The sequence below is a fragment of the Ambystoma mexicanum genome, chromosome 10 (assembly GCF_040938575.1).
Source record: "Ambystoma mexicanum isolate Mex_15411 chromosome 10, UKY_AmexF1_1, whole genome shotgun sequence".
Lineage (NCBI taxonomy): Eukaryota > Metazoa > Chordata > Amphibia > Caudata > Ambystomatidae > Ambystoma > Ambystoma mexicanum.
Window position 1 is genome coordinate 298,601,994 of NC_090932.1, and position 22,042 is coordinate 298,624,035.

At 52.9% G+C, this 22,042-nt stretch overlaps 1 protein-coding gene across 1 annotated transcript in view; it reads right to left on the bottom strand.

Annotated features, from left to right (window-relative positions):
- MYO7B (myosin VIIB) overlaps positions 1 to 22,042 on the bottom strand; it is a 1,466,289-nt gene that overhangs the window by 739,719 nt on the left and 704,528 nt on the right. Inside the window, exon 22 of the mRNA XM_069617875.1 lies at positions 9,622 to 9,789. Coding sequence (XP_069473976.1) covers positions 9,622 to 9,789 — 168 coding nt within the window. The remainder of the gene's footprint in view (positions 1 to 9,621; positions 9,790 to 22,042) is intronic.

Genomic DNA, 22,042 nt, shown 5'->3' on the forward strand with positions numbered 1-22,042 from the left:
ACTTTAAAACTCACATTAAATACATAAATAATTAAAAATCCTAAAAACACCCTCTACACGTGCAGCAGGCACACCCTAACTGCAGGCTGCAAAACAACTGCATCCTCAATCCACACAAAAATGAAACCACCTCCAAGGCCCCGACCCAAATCACCCTCAGGTACCACCCCAATGCATGTGATACATTGCCATTCCAATTTCCACAGACCCATTAATAACGCTCGCCCTCCTTTACTCCACCACAGGGTCCGATTCAAACGACGAGCTCCAGGACACCCCTACCAGCACACCTGCAAAGAGGGCCAAGAGCAACGGCCAAAGACCCTCCACCTCAGCTGCACGCATCAAGACACGGCAGCAGCACAAATCAAGTGGCAGCACACAGGAGGGAACTTCAACAGGCACCCCAGCAGCCAGCATGCCCACAACAGCACCACCACAGGTCACCCCAATGGATGCCACAGAAGGCACTGCTTCTGGTGGCAGCACCACCATAGGTGACACTGCATTAATGGCAGCATGCTCCGACACAGAAAACGGGGATGTCGAAGTAAGATCCATCCATGACCTGTCTCAATCCCCCTGTTTGTTTCATCCCGTACACCATGAGGATACCACGCAGGGGCACCCACAAGACGACGGCTGGCCATCCCCCACAAGCCCTGTGGCTAGGCAACATGAGGTGAGCAGCCCCTCTGTGACACCACCGCAAATGGCCATGGCACAGCAGAGGCAACAGTCCCTCGACCAGGTGATCGTGCAACAGCAGCAACTGGCCACGCTCCTCAAGGACCATGCTGAGGAATGTGGGGGTACTAAGGCAGCCATAGAAACATCAACTGAGACACTTAGGGCAGAAATGGAGAGAAGTACAGAGACACTAAGGGCACAAATGGAGAGAAGCACCGAGAGCCTGAGAGTACAAATGGAGAGAAGCACCGAGAGCCTGAGGGGGGAACTGCATGCGACGTCCAAAGACGTATGTGCTGAACTTGCCGCTGTGCGCCGTGTGCTCACTGAGCTCTCACAAACCCTTAGGGACATGCATGGACGTGAGCAGGCAGAGACATCATCCGTTGCAAGTTCCGTCCAGGGCAGCCCCCAACGTAGATCTGGGAGGAACCTGCGCTCCACAGGCAGGGGTGCCCCTGATACCCGGAGAGGGGGCTTGCAATAGCGTCTGCCCACTGACAATGAGCATCTTCGGACACTGGTGTTCGGGGGGGAGGTAGGAGGGTGGAGGGGGTGTGTTGGGCTCACTTGGGTGGCGGGTCGATGGGGTGTGTAACATAATTTCACATATGCTATAAACAATGCACGATCATCCAATGAGATGTGTGGACATTGATCTTTGTGTACGAGGCCTTTATAGGCGTACAGTCCATATTGGGCATGTTCCAGACACACACAGTGCCACAAGTCCCGTGTCCATGTATCAGCCACCAGGCGTGAGTGCTAGAAGCATGAATCAATGAGAATCTGACGAATGTCACGGCCCTCCTGTGCCTCGCAGACTCCTTGAGGTGCTGCCACATCCCCACCCTCATCATGACCATCTTCAGGTGCTTGCAGTTCTGCGTCAGGGGGCATGGGCACATTTCTACGTACGCACATGTTGTGTAGCATGACACATGCCATGACCATCTTTGCAACCTTCTCATGGCGGTACAGGAGTGCCCCGCCAGACCTGCTGAGGCAGCGGAAACGAGTCTTCAGTAGGCCGAATGCCTGTTCTATGACTACACGGGTACGTGAGTGGGCATGGTTGTAGTCCTCCTCATGCTGGTTCTGTGGGTTCCGGAGTGGTGTAAGGAGCCATCTCTTTAGTGGATACCCGGCATCACCTGTATGTGGACGATAAAGGATGTTTGTGGAATGACATTGCTACGTACGCACCCCCCCCCCTTCCTGCCAGGTCATTGCCGCATCACATACCCCACATTATCATGCATGAAATGAGACTCACCGAGTAGCCAGGATCTGTTCCCTGCGTGTCGCTCCATGTAGCGTGGTATTGTAGAGTTCCTCAAGACCATAGAATCATGGGTTGATCCAGGAAATCGTGCACAACAATGTGTAATGATCCTGTTGGAGTCACACACCATTTGTACATTAAGAGAATGAAATTGTTTTCGGTTGCGGTACTGGGCCTCCATGGCATGTGGGACGACCAATTCCACATGGGTGCAGTCGATGGCACCAATGCAACCCGGTATGCCGCCAAGTGCATGGAATCCCACTTTTGTGTTCGTAATTTCCTGCTCCGAGCGTGGTAGAGAGATGTAGTCGTCTGCGTGCTTCAGGAGGGCATCGAGCACTTGCAATAGTGTCTGTGAGAACACTGGCTGTGAAATGCCATGCAACTGTCCGACTGTGTGCTGGTAGGTGCCTGTGGCCAGGAAGTGGAGTACAGACACCACCTTCAGTAGGGGTGGGATGGCGGTTGGGCTATCTATCATGCTGACAAGGTCAGCCTGTGTCATGTCCACAATGGCGGTTATGGTGTCCCGGTCCAAACGGTAGAGGGTGTGGATCTGCTCATCCGTGAGGTTGAACGGATGTGCTCGGAGGCGTGGGATTGCGGGCTGCCTGCGTGGTGGTAGTGGCTGTGCTGGCGGGCCTTGCTGGCCCTGCCTTGCCCTCCTCCTCCTCCTGCGTCTCCTCTGTGCGGCCGGTTGTTGTAGTAGTTGGTGTTCGTCTTCTTCTTGAAGTTGGAGTACTTGCAGTGCTATCAGGTCCCCCAGGGCCAACATCGCTAGTCCTGCCGGTAGCATTTCGGAGTGGGTGTGGTTGTGGGAGGGGGTTGGGTGTGCAATTTATGTGTTTTCAGGCTGTATAGCCTCCACCTGTGGTGATTCATTCCACCTGTGCAAGCTGCAATCCCCTTTGGGCGAGCACGTCCCGCACACAACGCTGCAATTCGACGCATGGCATCTTGCTATTACAATCATGTATTTGATCCCGATGGCAGTGAAATATTGGTTCATATGTTCATTCTGCTATGGTCCCATTGTTTCACATACTATCTTTGCAGTCGCGAACAAACTTGTGAAGGGTCAGTGGAATGTAGTACTCGATTAACGGTGGACCCTCATGCAGCACTGTACCGAGGTTCACCGACGGGCGGGCCGTCCCATTTGTGAGTGAAGCCAGTTGCCATTTTCACACACTGCCGCACTACATGGATGAATTTGTGATTTCAAGCGGTCACAGATGCCTTTTCGACGTGATGTTGCAAATGAGGAATTCGAAGGACGGCGCTTTCGGTTTTCAGCTAGCGGCGAGGAGACGCCCACAGGTCTGACTGCAAATATAACGTTCTATTGTTTAATGTCCTTGGGACAGGGGCCATGGCGAGAATGCAATGATTGATATGAATAGTATGGGATGCGCAATAGCGTAGTGGACGATAAGGCAGGACGTTCCCAAATACATGTTACTTCACAACACTGGAATTCCGGCCTGGAGCACAGTGGATTTTGCAGACTGCATTACGCACAGACTCAATGGAAATTTCACATGTTATGTGAGTAAATAATCAGGCGTTTTCATACCGGGATGAGGGAATGATGTATGGATGCATGGACAGATGATTTAATAGAGAGTTGTCCATGTACATGGCTTTTGGGAATCTATCCACTTCCCCTGCGCTATGTGATGCAGGGCTGCCATAGTGGGACCATCGTCTATCTGCCCTTGTTGAACCCTCCCTGTCTCGACGCGCCTTCAAACACGTGTGTCTATGCACGTTACTAATCCCATCTAATGGATTCTGTTTTGACAGATGCATGCACACAAACACTCGTTTGTGATAGTGTTTTCACCTCGATTTTTATAGTTATGATTCGCAAGTGATTTTTGGGTGGGAATAATCCTTTGGAGTGGGCTAGCATGCATATGGCTGTGGATTTAGTGTGATCATTGAAGTGAGTAATACAAATCAAGTTCTGATGCCCATACTATTCTTTTTCATTTAATTTGGGTGACAGGTATCTCCTCCCCTTTTGCCGCTGCCATCTGTATGCCACTCCTGCAGATGGATTTTACTCCCGACACCTGCTGCTTCGTGTTAATCAGTGGAGTGGATCGTTATGGGACGATCGCCAATGGGCCACATGCCCTTACGCAGTACTAGTGGCTAGGAGCAACATTTCGACCTTTCAGCTGGACTAGTGCCTACCTAATGGGACGGCCCTGCGGTTCTAGGCGCTTCCATGTTGCCTTTTTGAACGTGAATGTAGCCCCTGTGTACCATGAAGGAACAGGGCGTCACACAAGAAGAAGCTGGTCATTTATTGCGGATGCAGCCCACAATAATGAAATATATTTTGGAGTTCATGACCTAATGGCTGTATGGGCTTGGTGATTTTGTTGTGCATTAAATTTTCTATTCTGATATTAACCGTGTAGCGTTCTTCTTTGCAAGTAATGTAGCATATTCCTATTTGTGGAGCGATGTATTGTGAGAAGATCTGCATTGGGTTCCGGCTTCTGAGTATAGTTGGTGGTACTGTACTGGCCGCGTTTGCCTACGAAGCCCAGTGTGGTCAGGGATAGGGGCTACCATTATGACTGTTTTAATGATGTCATGCTCAGGGGCGGGGGATTAGCTTTTGTGTAACAGATGCCGGTCAGCCAGGTGGATTGGTGGAATGATGTGATTATCAGAATATGGCTGGTCACAGGTGCCTGTGTTTGCGTGCGTTTCTTGGAGGGAGACTGAGGTCATGTCCATTGGAATAGCTTCTGTATTCGTGCCATCTGTGCCCTGCAGCTCCCATTGGCCCCTCTTGAGATGAGCCTGGCTGCTCAGTCACTCTGCCAACTTGTGTGGTACATGCTTATGCTGATGGTTGGTTTGTTTACTGGCAGGAGTACAGGGCTGGTGCAGTCTCCCTCAGGATACTGCTTTGAATGTTGCCTTACACTGGTGTCAGTCGATGGGGGGGCCTGTTTTTGTTTGTCTCATTTTTCTGTTCATGTTGCTGGACTTGAACCTTCACATGCCTGTGCTGCATCAGTGCGGCAATGGTGGCATGGCAAATATGGATGGTCACTCACAAGGCACTTGGAGCCCCTAGATTCATTTGTTCGTTGGCATGCATGGGTGACTTGTACATTTCACTGGTTGCATTGTGTGACTTCATTGCACCTACGAGGAGTTGTGCAATGTGGCCAGGGAGTGGTGTACAGGCACTCAGTAGGGCCGTTTACGGTTGATTCGCGATGCCGTACTTCTCACCATGCTTGATGGCGTTAGGTACATGTCCGCTAGGGTCAGAATTCGCGTACCGTTGCGCCATGGTGGTAATTACGGTTTGGCATGGCGCGCGTGCGCGTACTTGGTGCAGTTAGCGTTGGCGTTCACTACGGTGTCGCTAATGGCATCGTACTTTACGGTGACGGGTCATAATCGCACCGAGCGCTATTCGATGGCGGTATTGCATTTCCGCCATCGTTTTTCGATTTCCGCCAGGGTCGTAATGAGGGCCACTGTCTTTTTTGCCCTCAAGACCATATATTGCAAGGAAGGGACAAAACCTTAATTTCCTTGCAACTAAGAGTAAGGCAATATTTTGCTCTGTAAGGAGGGGAAAGTGAAGATGATACCTCTCTTTTCGGACGAAGACGAATTGACCTTCGTTCTCCTGAACTTTTCCTCACACTCAGTGGAAAGTAGGGATCCTGGTGTTTGAAACCCCTTGAAAACCACCTAAAGAGAATCCACTCTGTGGGACCCTGGGGAAAACATCATTTAATAACATCCGGAGCCCCATCCTTATTACTCAAAGGGAAAAGTAAAGGGAAGACCAAGCCGAGAGAAGGTAAAACACCCAGATAGGAAGGTGCAAGAAGAACCCTATGTCAGTCAGGAGGGGCAAAACCTAGAGAACCTTAACATCCTGGAAAAAATGTTTAGCCCCCTGAATAAGAGTAAAAAAGGGTCAACATCTACTATATCTCTGGATGCCTCTGAACAAGTAGAATCATGCCTGTTTTGTGGAGAAAGGGGCCATGTTATAGAGATCTGCCCTGAAGCTATGGAGGAAGAGTTGGTGATAGCTCAAGAAAAGGAGAGAGAAATATAGAGAGAAGAGAACTCTTAAGACTAATCCCTCCACAAGACCTGAACAACCAGACAAAGATGGAAAGCCCCAGACATAATAATAATTGGGCGCATGAGCGGAAGACCAACCCGAGTTCTATGCTACAAGGCTTGAATTCGCAATCTGGATGTTCCACTGAGAAATCTATCAGTGAAACATTGCCGCCCAACCAGCATAGGGAAAGGGTATGTGAGAAACCTGAGGGTATTCACCCGAGTAGATCCCAGGAATCCCTTATTCAGGTGGTCAGAGAAGAACTGGCCTTCTCTTATCCCAACCCTAGGAGAAGACGAATAGGGAAGGACCACCTGGGTACGAGAACTCAGGTTTGTGCTCGGGGAAGTGCACCAGGTGAGACACTGTATTATACCGAAAAGGAAGGTGAGAAGGACAGAGTCTCTAAGGCTTCTGTAGGCTGTACTACATCTGCCTCCATTCCTCACCTTGCATCTCTTTTCCGCAAGTTCAACAAACCTTCCATATATGAGTCCCCCAAGATTGCGAATCCCTATACCTTCAGAAGCTATTCGAATACTCCCAGTCATTCTCCTTCCCGTCCCTCTGATTATTATTTTCTGAACACTCAAGTCTACATTGACTAGACACTACCATTCCCACAAACCCGCTTGTTCACCTCACAATAATCCTCCCGATTCTTCTTGTTTGCCTCACAAACCCTACCAATATCCCCATGCTTCTTATACCGTTTCCCCATCCAACCTTGTAGGACAATCAAACACTGTATCCCCCAACCCCCTTTTTGACACATCACGAAAGACGACAGACAACCACCAAAGCCGTTTACCTAACATGTCCCAACATAAGGGTCAGGTAAAGTCAGGAAATTAACCAAGAAAACACACACACCTGATGGCCCTTTCCCTGCCCCACAGGGATAAAAGATGGAGCATGAAAGCACAATACGAGCAAGGCAGACCACACGACAGAGCTAACTCAGCATGGCAGTTCAAGAGGAGGAGAAAGACGGCGCGAACCAAGAGGGTGACAAGGAGTGAAATGACCTCGCCCTTTTCTACCAAGGCACGTGAAATCACCACAGAAGGAAGCGTAAGACCGCGAACAATAGGCAACTTGTGTTGCAGCAGATGTCAACGGTACACAGGCCCTCCTCTGCTAATAATGAAGCCGAACGGAGTCGTTTGCCGCCGTGGTACCGGCCTTGACTTCGGAGACAAGAACAGCCAAGTGGTTCATCACAGCCGGTGAGTCGAGGGGAGAGCCGATAAGAATCCAAACTGTGTTGAACAAAAGTAGCAAGTGGCTAATTGAAGAAAGTACAAAGAATTGTTGTTTTTAAACGAGAGGGGAAAACCAGCTACAGAGGAGTCCAACACCACGAGGGTGTTCACGTAAGAAACTCTGGGTGATTATCCTGTGGTTGAAACTACTGTCACTAGAAGGCCTTGGGAACGGTGCAAGAGACGTGGGTCGAAGTGGTCAGACAGGGGTCCAATAAAATCCTCCGTACAGTCGAATGTCTTTGACCGGCAAATGTAGGTGAAGCTAAGGGAAGTGAATCTAGCATTGCTTGAATGAATCCCGCATTGTTTGAATTGCAAAGGTTGGCAAGAGTGAACCCAATGGAGGGATGCCGATAAAAGGGGGCAGAATCTGAAGTCCCAGTAAATAGTGTGTTGACAAGAGTGAACCCGGCAGAGGGATGTCCACAGTGAACTGTTTAAAAAGACATTAAGATTTGTGAGTGGCACAGCAGAGATTGTGTCAAAAGCTGTAGTGAACCAGGCAGAAGGAGGCTGAAATTCGAGAGGGGTCTGCTCCCGGCACGGGGGGTGGGGGGTGGCTCAGAGGTGAAGAATCATCCCCTCCAGTGAAATCCGAAAGGAACTTTTGTTTGTTTGTTTTAAACCTATCAGGCCCTCGAAAGCAAAAAAGGCAACCACTGAAGGTCCTGATAAACATGAGAACGGTTTGAACATTGTAAATGTTGCCTGCCATACGTACATGCAGGCGGCATTTAATCTATTTGTAGGCCACCTTTTTTCTTTAATTTTGCACTCTGCCGTGCAAATGACGAAAATGTGGTGGCGGGGAGTCGTTTATGTTGAAGTGTCAACGTAATGGCTCCCCACCGCTCTTTAACTCTTCAAAGACATTTATCATAACTCACAACAAACATACATTAGCTCAATAAATAAACCAAGCCCAATGCTCAATGACATCAATCACATTCTTCACACTAATCAAAGTGAACCATTTCACTTCCAACAAACAGCAATACAAATATTTGTAAACATCTATCACACTCCTAACAGTCACCCATTATATTTGCGAATACCCTCCATAGTCCATGTGGATAGCTCATATGTAATGAACTTGCCTTCCACAGGGTGCAAGCCTGCCTTTTGCAAGCTTGAATCATGTGGCAGGGCTGATTCAGTCTTTTCCATCTTTCCTTGGTCAAAAAATAAAATGCTACTAATTGGGATATCTGAAATACCTGCTATAACCCAGGGGACTGACGTGGCACTGCCCACTGGGAAATTCCCGGGACGTACGAGCCAGTACGGCTCGCAGGTCCAACAAAAAGCCCAGAAATGAGAGGTGGAGACACATGACTCATCATGGCAGCGCACTGCTCACTCTCATCATAGAAGTTCCACACTGACATCCCTGCTACTCAAACCCTCCCCATCTCGCCCAAGGCGCACCTGGCACATGCAGCCAGCTTCTCCCCCTAACGGCCCCTAAGCCCCAGACCAACTGCATTACTTTGTCGGGTGACACCAGGCAGATGCAGCCTGACTGTATACTAAGGTCTGCCCCTCCCCTGCCTCCATATCAACTTTCTATATGGTTGTTGGGAACTAGCCAGTCCTCCGCAACCACTCCAGGTAGACGGCCTATTTTTAGCCCCAACCCTACTTTTGAGCGGTTAAGAAATAGCTTTATAGACCTGGCCCATAAACCTTGTTAAACACCCTTCATATGCTCGTGTCTTCGTAGCCACAACTCCCGGTATGGCCCTCGGGCTGGGTCTATAGAGCTTAATAATGACAGGTTGTGGAATCTGGCATGAAGCGCCATATAAAACAACAAATTAAAATTATGTTATTTAATTCCTTCAGCTGCATTGAGCACTTTTTCTAGACATAATAACTTTCTTTACAGACATTACCAGACTCCTCACCAACATGGCCATCCTCCACACTCGACACTGACCTCGCCACACTCCACATTCTACAGTGACATCACTCCACTCTTCTCGGGCCACTGTCACACTCAACAGCCCTCAGCAGCATTACCACATTCCACACCCCTAAGCAGCATTGCCACACTACAAACCCCTCAGCAGCATCACCACACTCCACACCCTTCAGCTGTAATGCCATTCTCCACACCACTCAGCAGCAATGCCACACTCCAAAACAACATCAACACTACACAATCCACAATCTTAACAGACTGCCAAATCATCATGCTCTTTAAAGACACCCATCGCACTCCGCTAAGACAGTACTCTCTTTCCTCTCACCTTAAATGCAGCTGGCGCCTGACCTTCTTGGCCTCCAATTACGGCTGGTAAAAACCCAAAGACCTTTTCCACCAGGTCCAGGTCATCCCTCTCCTGCTCCTTCCGCAATGCCTCCTTTTTCCTCCTCTGCTTCTCCTCTTCCTCTCTCTCTAGGGCAGCCAGTCGTTCCTTTGAAGAGAACAAAACACATTAAAATCCATGGGCAAAACCTGTAAAACATTTGTTTTAAGAGGAAAGAGAGAAGGAACAACTCATATATGTGAGGATGTGTTGAGTTTTGCGGAAGGAATAAACTGAGTTGACAATAAGCAATTCTTTACTTGCAGTAATTAACTCACTATTTCGTATTCAGTGTTGATCAATGCGCGAAGATGAGAGAGCAAAAGCAGAGTTCCATAAAGATGCCATAACAGAATCAGCACGTAAGAGACGTCAACACTAAGGAACTCATTTTGATGGGGGCGTAACATAAATGAAAGACGTAAAGCCTTGCGTTAGGATTTTACACCTTCCATTCATGTCATGCCCCATTTTCATTGATATGGGGTAGAAGTTTGGCGGGGAATGGACGTAATTTACGTTTCCTCCGCTCCCTTCCTATCTGCCATACAAATACTGCAGCATTTACACCAGTATGAATTTTCATGCTGGCATAAAATGCTGTGGATTCCAATGGAGTCCATCTGCTTTTACACTAGCAGGTGGACTCCAATCACTGTCCTCTGGGTCATACTGCCCCCATCCAATGACAGTTCTCTCCCTAAACCCCTCCTCTGGCAGCCATCTTCAGATATGGGAAGCACGTAAAGCGGCAGTATGACCAAGAAGACCACAGAGGTAGGGTTCACATGTGAATCCATTCCAGACCTATGCTGTAAAACAATAGTTACAGGTATGTAACTTGTTCCTTCTCCAGCATGGGATTCACATTCACATGCTCATGAATAACCAATACACAGCAGTACAACATTACACAACCACAGGAGGTGGCAAGGCTCAACAGAAGCAATTCATCTTACCTCCGGAACAGACTCACCTCAAGCGAACAGGTTGCGTAGCACTGCCTGGCCGACTCTGGACTCCTCCCTGGAATCCCTGTCGACGCAGTAGAACTTCGATGACAGTGCACGATACAGCCGGAGAGCCACCTTGAGATGGAAGCCTTGGACAAGGCCTTCCCATGGTTCACAGGACCAAAGTTCACGAGCAGCTGTGAAGTCTTTCGAAAACTCTGTGCGTGCCACATAGAACTTCAGGGCACGAGCAACGTCCAGCGAGTGCAAGGCCCTTTCAGCCGGGGACAAAGGTTTTGGGAAAAAAACAGGTAACATCAAAGGTTCGTTGAAGTCGAATTCCGACTGAACCTTCGGCGTGAAAGAGGGATGCGTCTGCAGAACCATCCTCGATTAGTTGAAAGTCTGGTATGGCTGTTTGCAGGATAGGGCCTATATCTCACCCACCCTCCTGCCGGAGGTGATGGCCACAACGAAAGCTGTTTTCCACGAGAGGAACTTGAGAGGGGCCTGATGCATAGGCTCAAAGGGGGCCCCCATGAGCCTCGCCAGAACCCCGTTGAGTTCCCACGATTGGGCAGAAGCCTTCACTGGCGGGAAAGATTGAAAAGGTCCTGTGAGGAACTCCTTGACGAGTTGATGAGACCAAAGTGAAGACCTTCCTGGAGACCTCGTGTAGCGGGGGATAGCCGGCAGATGTACCTTGATCGAGGCATGAACCAGTCCGGCCTTGGCCAAGGATAGTAAGTATGGAAGAATCTGCAGGGCCGTGAACCTCGGAGGGGTAATATTCTCTGACCGGAACCACGTAGCAAAATGCTTCTAGTGCCACAGTAGCATTTCAAAGTCAACGATGCCCTGGCCTTGGCGAGTACCTCCATGCGGTCCGCAGGCAACTCATATCCTTCAAACTCAAGGGCTGCAGGAGCCAAGCCCTCAGGTTGAGCGATCCTGGGTCGTGATGCAGGATTTCGCCTCCTTCTCTGGTAAAAAGATCTGGAACCGCCAGCAGCTTGACCGGAGGCGACGCTGACAGGCTGAGAAGGTCCGGGTACCAAAACTGCCTCGGCCACACCGGGTGGATGAGTATCATCATGCACTGACACTGTCTGAGTGTGTTGATGACTCGAAGCAGGATAGGCAATGGAAGAAACGCGTACAGAAACTTCCCTTCCCAAAGGAAAGAGAAGACGTCCCCCAGGTTCCTCGGTTGGTGGAATCTGCTGGCAATCTTCTGACATTTGGAGTACGCCGCCGTCTTGCCCTACTTGGGAGTCTGCGAAGGTGTTCTTAACTCCTGCTAGATGAAGAGGGACGAGGAACATGCCGTGTCCGGTGGCCTAGCGCCAAAAGTCCTGCAGCTCCCTGGAGAGCACCGGGGATCAAGTGCCCCCCTGTTTCCTGATGTAGAACATTGTGGTGGTGTTGTCGTTGAACATTCTCACCGCCTTGCACTTCACAGATGGAAGGAATGACTTGAGGGCCCAGAACACTTCCCGTAGCTCCAGGATGTTGATATGGAGATCCTTATCCTCAGGCAGAAACAGACCTCTAGGGTGCAGACGCCTGGTGTGGGCTCCCCAGCCTTCCATGGAAGCGTCCGTGGTAACCATCTCCTGAAAGGAACAAGTTACTTACCTGTAACTGTTGTTCTCCAGCATGGGTCTGGCATGGATTCACATGCTCATGAATATTCCCCGTCGTCAGGCTGGGAATCCTCGGTAAAGAAAAATCAGTGTCAGTTTCGTTTCTGATCTGTCTTTCGTAGTAGTAACCAATCACTGATCTCTGCGTCATACTGACCACAGCCAATGACTGCCATCTCCCTAAGCCCCGCCTCTGGCAGCCATCTTCAGATTTGGTAGCACGTGAAGTGGCAGTATGACCAAGTGAAGAGCCGCAGAGGGGTAGGCGGGAGGGTTCGCATGTGAATCCATGCCAGACCCACGCTGGAGAACAACAGTTACAGGTAAGTAACTTGTTCCTTCTCCAGCATGGGGTCTGGCATGGATTCACATGCTCATGAATAAAAGAATACATAGCAGTACACACATGTACAACCGCGGGAGGTGGCAACAGGCTCAACATTAAGCAATACAACAACTCAACATTAAGCATCTCTTACCTTCTCACCAGGCTCACCTTAGGTGAACAGGTTGCGCAGCACTGCTTGGCCGACCCTGGACTCCTCCCTGGAATCCCGGTCGACGCAGTAGAATTTCGTGAAGGTGTGCATCGACCTCCACATAGCAGCCCTGCAGATGTCCAGCAGGGGCACACCAGATAGGAACGCCGTGGTAGCTGCGATCGCTCTGGTGGAATGGGCTCTCGGATGGCCGGGCAGAGGTCGGTTTGCCAACCAATGACAGTACATGATACAGCCGGAGAGCCATCTGGAAATGGAAGCCTTTGAGAGAGCCTTCCCCTGATTGACAGGTCCAAAGTTCACAAAACGTTGTGACGTCTTCCGAAAACCCTTCGTGCGGTCCACGTAGAACTTCAGCGCTCTAGCCACATCCAGCGAGTGCAAAGTCCTTTCAGCCGGCGACGAAGGCGACGGGAAGAAAACAGGCAACACCAAGGGTTCGTTGAGGTGGAAGTCCGACGGCACCTTGGGCAAGAAGGAGGGGTGCGTCCTGAGCACTACCCTTGTGTCATGAAAAGTCAAGTACGGGGGCTTGCAGGAAAGGGCCTGGATCTCTCCCACCCGTCGTGCGGAGGTGATGGCCACAAGAAACGCTGTTTTCCACGACAAGAACTTCAACGGAGCTGAGTGCAGAGGCTCGTACGGAGGACCCATGAGCTTGGTCAGCACCACGTTGAGCTCCCACGCCGGGGCCGGAGCCTTCACCGGCGGGAACGACCTGAACAGTCCCTTCATGAATTCTTTCACCAGACGATGAGACCACAAAGAAGTCCGTCCCGTGGTTCTGGTGTATCGGGAGATCGCAGCAAGATGAATCTTGATCGAAGCGTGCGCCAGGCCAGCCTTGGCCAGCGACAGTAGGTACGGCAGTACTTGAGGAGCCGTAATCCGTAGAGGGTTAATCTTCTGTGCGTGGCACCAGACAGAGAACCTCTTCCATTTGTGTCCGTAGCATTTAAGAGTTGAGGACGCCCTGGCCTTTGCAAGAACCTCTCTGCAGTCGGCCGATATGTTGTAACCTCCAAACTCTAACGCTGCAGGAGCAGGGCCTGCAAGTTCAGCGACTTCGGGTCGTGATGGAGGATGGCGCCTCCTTCCCTGGAGAGAAGATCCGCGTCCACTGGCAGCTTGATTGACGGGGACGCTGACAAGTCCAGAAGGTCCGGGAACCATATCTGCCTCGGCCAGGAACCATATGTGCCTCGGCCACGCAGGGTCAACGAGGATCATCCTGCACCGTGACCTCTTGAGCTGGTTGATGAGCCGGATCAGCAACGGCAATGGAGGGAACGCGTATAGAAACAGGCCCTCCCAGGGGAACGAGAAAGCAGCGCCCATGCTCCTCGGCTGGGGAAACCTGCTGGCGAACCTCCGGCACTTGGAGTTCGTCGCCGTCGCAAACAGATCGATCTGGGGTGTGCCCCACCGTCGGAAGAGGCGGTCCACTAGATCATGTCGTAGTTCCCACTCGTGGCACGAGTGCAGCTCTCTGCTGAGCGAGTCGGCGATGGTGTTTTTTATTCCTGCCAGATGAAACGGCACCAGAAACATCCCTTGGGCGATGGCCCAATGCCACAGATCCTGCGCCTCCTTGGACAGGGCTGGGGATCTGGTACCGCCCTGCTTCCTGATGTAGAACATGGTGGTAGTGTTGTCGGTGAAGATCCTCACCACCTTGCCCTTGAGGGACGGAAGAAAGGACCTGAGGGCCCAAAACACTGCGCGGAGCTCCAGGACGTTGATATGGAGGGACTTCTCCGTCGGAAGCCAAAGGCCTCTCGCGTGCAGATTTTCTGTGTGCGCTCCCCACCCTTCGAGGAAGGCATCCGTGGTCACTGTCTTCTGGTGGCCCGGGGTCTGGAAGTCCATGCCTGCCATCAGATGCGTGCGGGTGCCCCACCACCGGATCGCTCGTCGGAAGCTCTCGTCGAGGGTGATCCTGTCCTCGAAGGTGCCCGTCGTCTGGATCCAGCGAGCGTCCAGGAACTCCTGTAACGGGCGCATCCGAAGCCTGCACAGGCGGATGAGATAAATGCAAGAAGACATCATTCCGAGTAGGGATTTGATGGACCTCACACTGGCCGCGTCCGCAACCAGCATCCGCTGCACCTTGCCCAAGATGGCCCTCGTCCTTTCCTCCGACGGAGAGGCCAGAAGCGCCACTGTGTCGAGTTTCACTCCCAGAAACAGTGCGTCTTGCGCGGGCACCAGGTGGGACTTGGCGTAGTTTATGGAGAATCCCAGGTCCGTGAGTAGTTGGACGGTCCTCGTCGTGTGCTCCGCGGCGAGCTCCCTTGTCTTTGCTCGGATGAGCCATTCTTCCAGGTATGGGTAGACGTGGATCCCCTCCAGGCGCAGCCGCGCCCCACCGGTGCGAGGCACTTGGTGAACACCCTGAGTGCCGACCTCAATCCGAAGGGAAGGGCTCTGAACTGGTAGTAATGCCTTTGACCACGAATCTGAGAAACTTTCGGTGTCCCTTTAGGATGGGGATATGGAAGTAAGCATCCTCCAAATCCAACGACGACAGGAAATCGCCCTCCTCCAGCTGACCCAGGACGTGCTGGAGGGTGACATCCGGAACTTCTGTGCCTTGATGAATTTGTTCAATCGTCGTAGGTCCAGGATGGGACGCAATCCTCCTGTTTTCTTCTTCACGAGGAAGTATCTTGAGTAAACTCCGGAGACCCGAAGCCTCTTTGGGACGAGCTCGATGGCGCCTTTCTTGAGCATCGCCTTTACCTCCAAGAGAAGTTGAGGGACATGATGTTCCTTCCTGGCCACGGGGGGGACGCGCGGGCACTTCTTTAGAAACACGAGCGCGTGACCCTGGGCCAGGGTGTCCAGCACCCAACGGTCGGTGGCGATGGACTCCCACACGCTGACGAAGTTCGCCAGCCGGCCTCCCACTGGGATGCTTCAGTGGGGGCCCGACCCCACAGCTGGTTCAGTCCTGCTTCGACGAGGCTTTGCTGCCTTGTCCTCCCTGGCGACGACGGCGGGGTCCGCCCGACTTGCCTCGTCCGCTGTAGGCTTCCTGTGACGATGAACGGGCCGCTTGACGGTAGGTGGAATATCCGCCGCCGGAACCTTTGGAGGCACCCTGCTTGCCTCCGGTGCTCCGAAAGGGCGGCCGTCGTTGCTGGAGAACACCAAGAGCCCGGGCCATCTCCGTGTCCGTCTTGATGGCTTGTAGGGAATCGTCCACTGTTTTCCCAAACAGGTTGCTCCCGTCGAACGGCATGTCCAAAACTCTGGTCTGCACGTCCTGCCGGAATTCCGTTGCCTTGAGCCATCCACGCCGTCTAAGGCACACGCCGTTGCCCAACTGGCGAAATCCAGTGTCAGCGATGTCCGTCGCTATTGTAATGGCGTGGTCTGACGCCACTTCTCCTTCCTGCAAGATCTCTAGGGCCTCCGCCCTCTTGTCATCCGGTAGGAAGTCCAGCAGGGGGGCGATCTTGTACCACAACTCCCTGTCGTAGCGGGCTACGATAGCCAAGGTGTTGGCAGCCTTAATTGTCGTCGCTGCCGATGAGATGACTCTGCGTCCCATCGTGTCCAATTTCTTTCCCTCACCGTCCGGGGGGGAGGTTGACGTAGAGGCCGAAGCCCCCCCCGCTTTCTTCCTGGCCGCCGCGGAGACGACCGAGTCCGGGGTCGGCTGTGCCCAAAGGCACAAGGGGGCCGCATCCGGGGCCCGGTACTTCTTCTCGTACCGATCCCTTTTCGCAGGCGTTGTGGATGGGTTCTTGAGGAGGGCGAGACCCTCATCCCAGATATTGTCCAGTAGAGTTATAGCGAGGACTGTCTTCCTCTTGGTCTCGCGCCGTTGATAAAGGAAACCTTCCTTCTTCTTTTCTTCCGGACAGAGCTGGAAAAGCTCGGATGCCCTGGCGATCATGGCATGAAACGATCCAATCTCGTCGGGCGGGGAAGCCCGGGGAGGAGGTGACGACGGAAGATCCTCGTCGTAAACCTCGTCGTCTGTACCCGTCGCGGCCGTGTCCGTCCCCGTATCATCCCCATGGGTCATGGACGGGGAGGAGGGCTGAGCAGGGCGCGATGGTTGAAAAGGAGGTGGAGGATGAATCCTTCTTCTCTTAGGAGGCCTCCCAGAAGGGCCTGGCTCCGGGTCCCCCGTCGGGAGCAGTTCCTCCGTTGGTGGTAACGGCAATCTCATCCTTATCTCCGAGCATAAGGACTGTATAGCCAACAAAATGGCCGCCGAGTTGTCTTGTGGCACTGGTTGAGGGGATTCCGACGGGCGGTCAGGAGCCTCGTCGGCACCCTTGACGTTCTCGTCGTCTCCTACGTCGAGGTCCCTCCCGACGGGCTGGTCTTCTTCCACGCCAATGCCGTGGCTTAAGACTTCGATCAGCTCCTCTTCAGAGGTTGAGGCCGAATCCACGACGACCTCCTGCCCCCCTTTTTTCTTCTCCGTCGGAGGTTTCACGGGGGTCCTGTCGATGGGCTTGAAAGAGGACTCCCTCCGCGGTGGCAGGGAGACTCTGGGCCCCGAGGTCGCCTCCACTGGTGTAGCCTCCACAGGCTGAGCCAGGGCCGCCGCAACTGTCTCGATAGAGGCCTTGGCAGGGTGGATCAAGGCTTTCACCACCTTAGGTGCGCTCACTGCCTTCTCCTTGGGGGGGGGGGTCACCGCCTCGCTCCCCCTCCGATGGGGCCTTCGAGCTCGACCGGGGTCTCTCCAGGAGCTTCGCCGGGTGCTCGGCCTTCCTCTTACCCGAGCCAGAGCGTTGGCTCGTGGTCGATGACGCCCGGGAGGATGCGCCCTGCCTGGCAACCGTAGAGCCCGACCGTTCGGCGCTCCCGCGGTGCTTGGCCTTCTGTTGGGCCCCCGTCGCCGGGGCGCCCTCAAAGGTCTTAGAAGACCGCTCGGACTTCTTCTTTTTCTCGCCTGACGGGCTCTTCCCTTCCAGCCAGTTGGCGAGACACAGATGGCGGTCCTTCATGGTCCGCTCCGACATATTGCAGCAAAACGCACAGTCCTTCTCCACGTGCGTCTTGTCCTCATGCAGGCAGTAGAGGCAAAGGGAGTGTTCGTCCTCCTTAAAGACATTCTGAAGCTGGCATCCAGGGCAGACCCTGAACAGCTTTCCGGGCGTCGAGCTTCCCTTCTCCTGGGCCATGTCCGAGATGGGCCTGAGAAACTTCTGGAGTCCTCCAAAAGCGTGGCTCGACGAAATCTTCACCCTTGAGGGGCGTAGAAGAATCCAACACGGGTCCCCGTTGATCGGATAAAGAAACGGTGGAGCTTGAGGCTCTTTTGACCGAAAAAAAGAGAGAATTTACCTATGAAAAAGCGCGAAAACGCACTAAAGCTCGAGAGCAATAGCACGAGGATCCCAACACTTGAATGTGCGGTATAAATCTGAAGATGGCTGCCAGAGGCGGGGCTTAGGGAGATGCCAGTCATTGGCTGTGGTCAGTATGACGCAGAGATCAGTGATTGGTTACTACTACGAAAGACAGATCAGAAACGAAACTGATACTGATTTTTCTTTACCGAGGATTCCCAGCCTGACGACGGGGAATATTCATGAGCATGTGAATCCATGCCAGACCCCATGCTGGAGAATGAGGGGTTCTGAAACCCAGCGCCCCGGGCGATGTTGGAGCGGATGCCCCACCACCTATTCGCCTGACGGAACCCGTCATCCAGAGTGATCTTGTCCCTGAAGTTTCCGTACACTTGTACCCAGTTAGCGTCCAGGAACTCCTGAAGAGGTCGCATCTGTAACCTGCAGACCCAGACGAAGTAGATGCAGTACAACATCATACTGAGCAACGACTTGATGGTCTGCACCATAGCCGGCCTCATCGACAACAGCCGCTGCAACTTCCCCTGAATGGCCGCTACCCTCTCCTCCAAGGGAAATGCCAGGCAGGACACTGTATTGAGTCTGTCCCCCAGGAACAGAGCGTTCTGCGGTGGTGTCAAGCAGGAAATTGGATAATTGATGAAGATCCTAGATCCGACAGCAGCTTGAAGTCTGCCTCCGTGTGTCCGTCAGCTAACTCTTGCGAGCGGGTCTGGATGAGCCAGTCATCGAGGTACGGGTATATGTGTATCCCCCGTGGATGCAGATGGGCCGCCACTGGCGCCAGGCACTTCATGAACACTCTGGGGACGACTTCAAGCCAAAGGGTAGGGCCTTGAACTGGTAGTGCTGTCCTTGCACTACGAAGAGCTTAAACTTTCAGTGCTTCCTGTGAATGGGTACGTGGAAGTAGGCGTCTTCCAGGTAGAGCGACATCAAGGAATCCTCCCTTTCCAGTTTGAAAAGAAGCTGCAATGTTACCATCCTGAATTTCTGAGACTTGAGGTACTTGTTTAGACATCGTACGTTTAGAATGGGCCTCCTACCCCTGTCTTTTTTCTGATCAAAAAGTATCTGGAATATACTCCAGAGCCCCTGAGTCGCCTGGGGACCAGCTCTATCCACCCTTTTCGTAGCATGGCCCGTTCCTCTGACAAGAGCTTAGGGATGTGCTGCTCCTGATGGGCCTCTGGAGGGATCCGCAGACACCTGCGCTGAAATTCCAGGGTATGTCTTTGGGCAAGAGCGTCCAGTACTCATCTGTCGGTAGTGATCTTTTCCCACTCGCTGGCAAACCTCGGCAGCCGGCCTCTCACTGGGGTGCACGGGTGTGGCCCGACGTCCAGGCCGGTATAGGCTTGCTTCGGCACCGGAGCCCTGCCCTGTGGGCGACTGCGACGCTGTCCTTCTCCACCGTAGGCCTGCGAATGGCCTCTGTAGGCTTCCTGGGTCATTGATCTGGAAGGCTGATGGTACAAGGAGGAGAAACCTTTTGAAGACCTGCCCGACTTTCCTCTGGAGGAGCTAAGAGAAGAGCAGTGTTAATGGAGGGTGACCCGGGAATGGGCCGTCTCCGTATCCTCCTTGATGCCTGTAGAGACTCATCAACGAGCTTCCCGAAAAGGTATTCTCTGTTAAAAGGCATGTCCAATATCTTCGGTTGGACCTCCTGGCAGAAATGTGTGGCCTTCATCCAGCCTTGGTGACGAAGGCAGGCACAGTACCCCATCTGCCGGAACCCTGTGTCGGTTACGTCCAGCGCCACTGTGATAGCGTGATCCAACGCTACCTCTCCCTCCTGGAAGAGAGGGTTCGCCTCCATCCTCTTGTCATCCGTGAGGAACTCCAAAATCGAACCCAGCTTGCACCACAGCTCCCTGTCCTACCTGGCTAGGATCGCCAGTGCGTTGTCCGCCTTCATGGTGGACGCCGCAGTGTAAATCCCCTTCCTCCCCATGGCGTCCATCTTCTTACCCTCGCTGTCTGGAGGGACTGAAGACGAGGACGGGTTAGCTGACCATTTCCTCGTGCCGCCGAAACCACCAAATCCGGTGATAGCTGCGAACTCAGGCACTTGGGTGTGGATTCCGGTACCCAGTATTTCTTCTCCAGCCTATCCCACTTGTCTGGAGCAGTGCAAGGGTTCTTCAAGAGGGCCAGGCCCTCCTCCCACACGTCGTCCAGGAGGGGCACCACCATGATTGTCTTCCTCTTAGCCTTGCGCCTCTGGTACAGGAAACCCTCCTTCCAGGTTTCCTCGGGCACGAGCTGGAACAGCTCAGAGGCTTTGGCGATCATGGAATGAAACAACTTCACCTTGTCTGGTTGAGAAGCCCTAGGCTGCGATGATCTGGGGGTCGTCGTCGTCATCCATCGTTGTGGGCGTATCCGATCCCATGTCTGGGTCTGCTGAGGGAGAGGGCGCCTGACACGGGTGTGGAGGCTGAAATGGGGGCATCGGATGGCGCTTCCTCTTCTTCGCTGGTGGTTGCCCAGGGGACTGGGGGGCCCCTGGAACGGCCCTTGTGGCTTCCTCTTCTGGATCTCCGACACCAAGGTGTGGAGGGTCGATAGGATGTCCAGCAACACATCCATCGGCGGAACTGGGGTGATCGTAACCTAGGCCCTGCGCTGTCGACGCCATCGTCATCGCTCACATCCTCCTCCTCCGTGTCCTTGTGGACCGTGTGTAAAGACTCCAGGTCCTCGTCGTCCTTGGACGAAATTTCCATGGCTTGGGCCAAGGCCTGAGACTGAGCCAGGGCCTCCTTGCCCCTCCTCCCTCTTTTCCACCCAGAGGGGCTGGAAGCAGGTTCTGAGACGGTGCCCCCTTCTCTGACGTGATCCAGGGCCTCCTTGCTCTCCCCCCTCTTTTCTACCCTGAGGGGCTGGAAGCGGGTTCTGAGACGGTGCCCCCTTCTCCAGAGTGCCGGCAGACCTTGTCAAAGTCACTACAGCTGCCTCATGGAGGGAGGAATACCAACAGCACTCTGGGGGCTACCATCTCAGGGTCAGCCCCCTTAGCTTTCGAGAGAGCAGTCACCACTAGCTATATCGCAGACGAAGACTTATCTTGTGCCGCCTGGGCCTTCTTGGGCAGCTCAGCCTTCTTCTACTCCGTCCGCGGCTTCTCAGGCTTCTCCCTCAGTTTAGTCGGGCTGGACGATTTTCTCTTCGAGGAGGATCTTGATTGCCGACTGGCAATGGAGGCGGAAGGTGATGTCGATTGCGCCCTGTCAGCCGTGGGACCCGCTTCCGCTGCGAACTTGGTGGGCCCGGACTTGCGGTTCTTGGCTTTATCTTGCCCCCCCACAGATGAGGCACCATCACATGATTTAGAAGACCGCACCTCCCACCGACCGGCCTTGGGTGAGGTATGCCCCTGCTCGGGCACGGGGCAAAGGCCTTAGCGTTCAGCCATGCCGCCAGTCTACTGTGCCTGTCCGTTGTCGTTTTCTTGGAAAAGCCACAGCATATGTCGTTATCTCCTTCTTTGTGGTCCGGGTGCAGGCAGTAGAGGCACTGTAGGTGCTTGTCCTCCACAAACACATTATGAAGCCCGCACTTGGTGCAGGACTTGAAGAGGGACCTTCCTTCTTCTCCTACATCATGGTTGGAGGGTGCGAAGTAGGCCTGATGGCCTTTTGGAAACTTCGACCATCTTCGCCCTAGAGGGGCGCTGAACTTCACCGACAACTGATCCCTGCTGTCGGCAGTTGGAGAGAAGAGCACACAGGCTCTTTCGGAACAAAAATAGAACTTTTTTCTGCAAAAAACATGAAAAAACATAGAAATAGCTCATAGAGCAAACTCAAGGACTCCCAACACTGAAGCGTGCGGTAAAAATCTGAAGATGGCTGCCAGAGGAGGGTCTTAGGGAGAGGACTGTCATTGGATGGGGGCAGTATGACCCAGAGGAC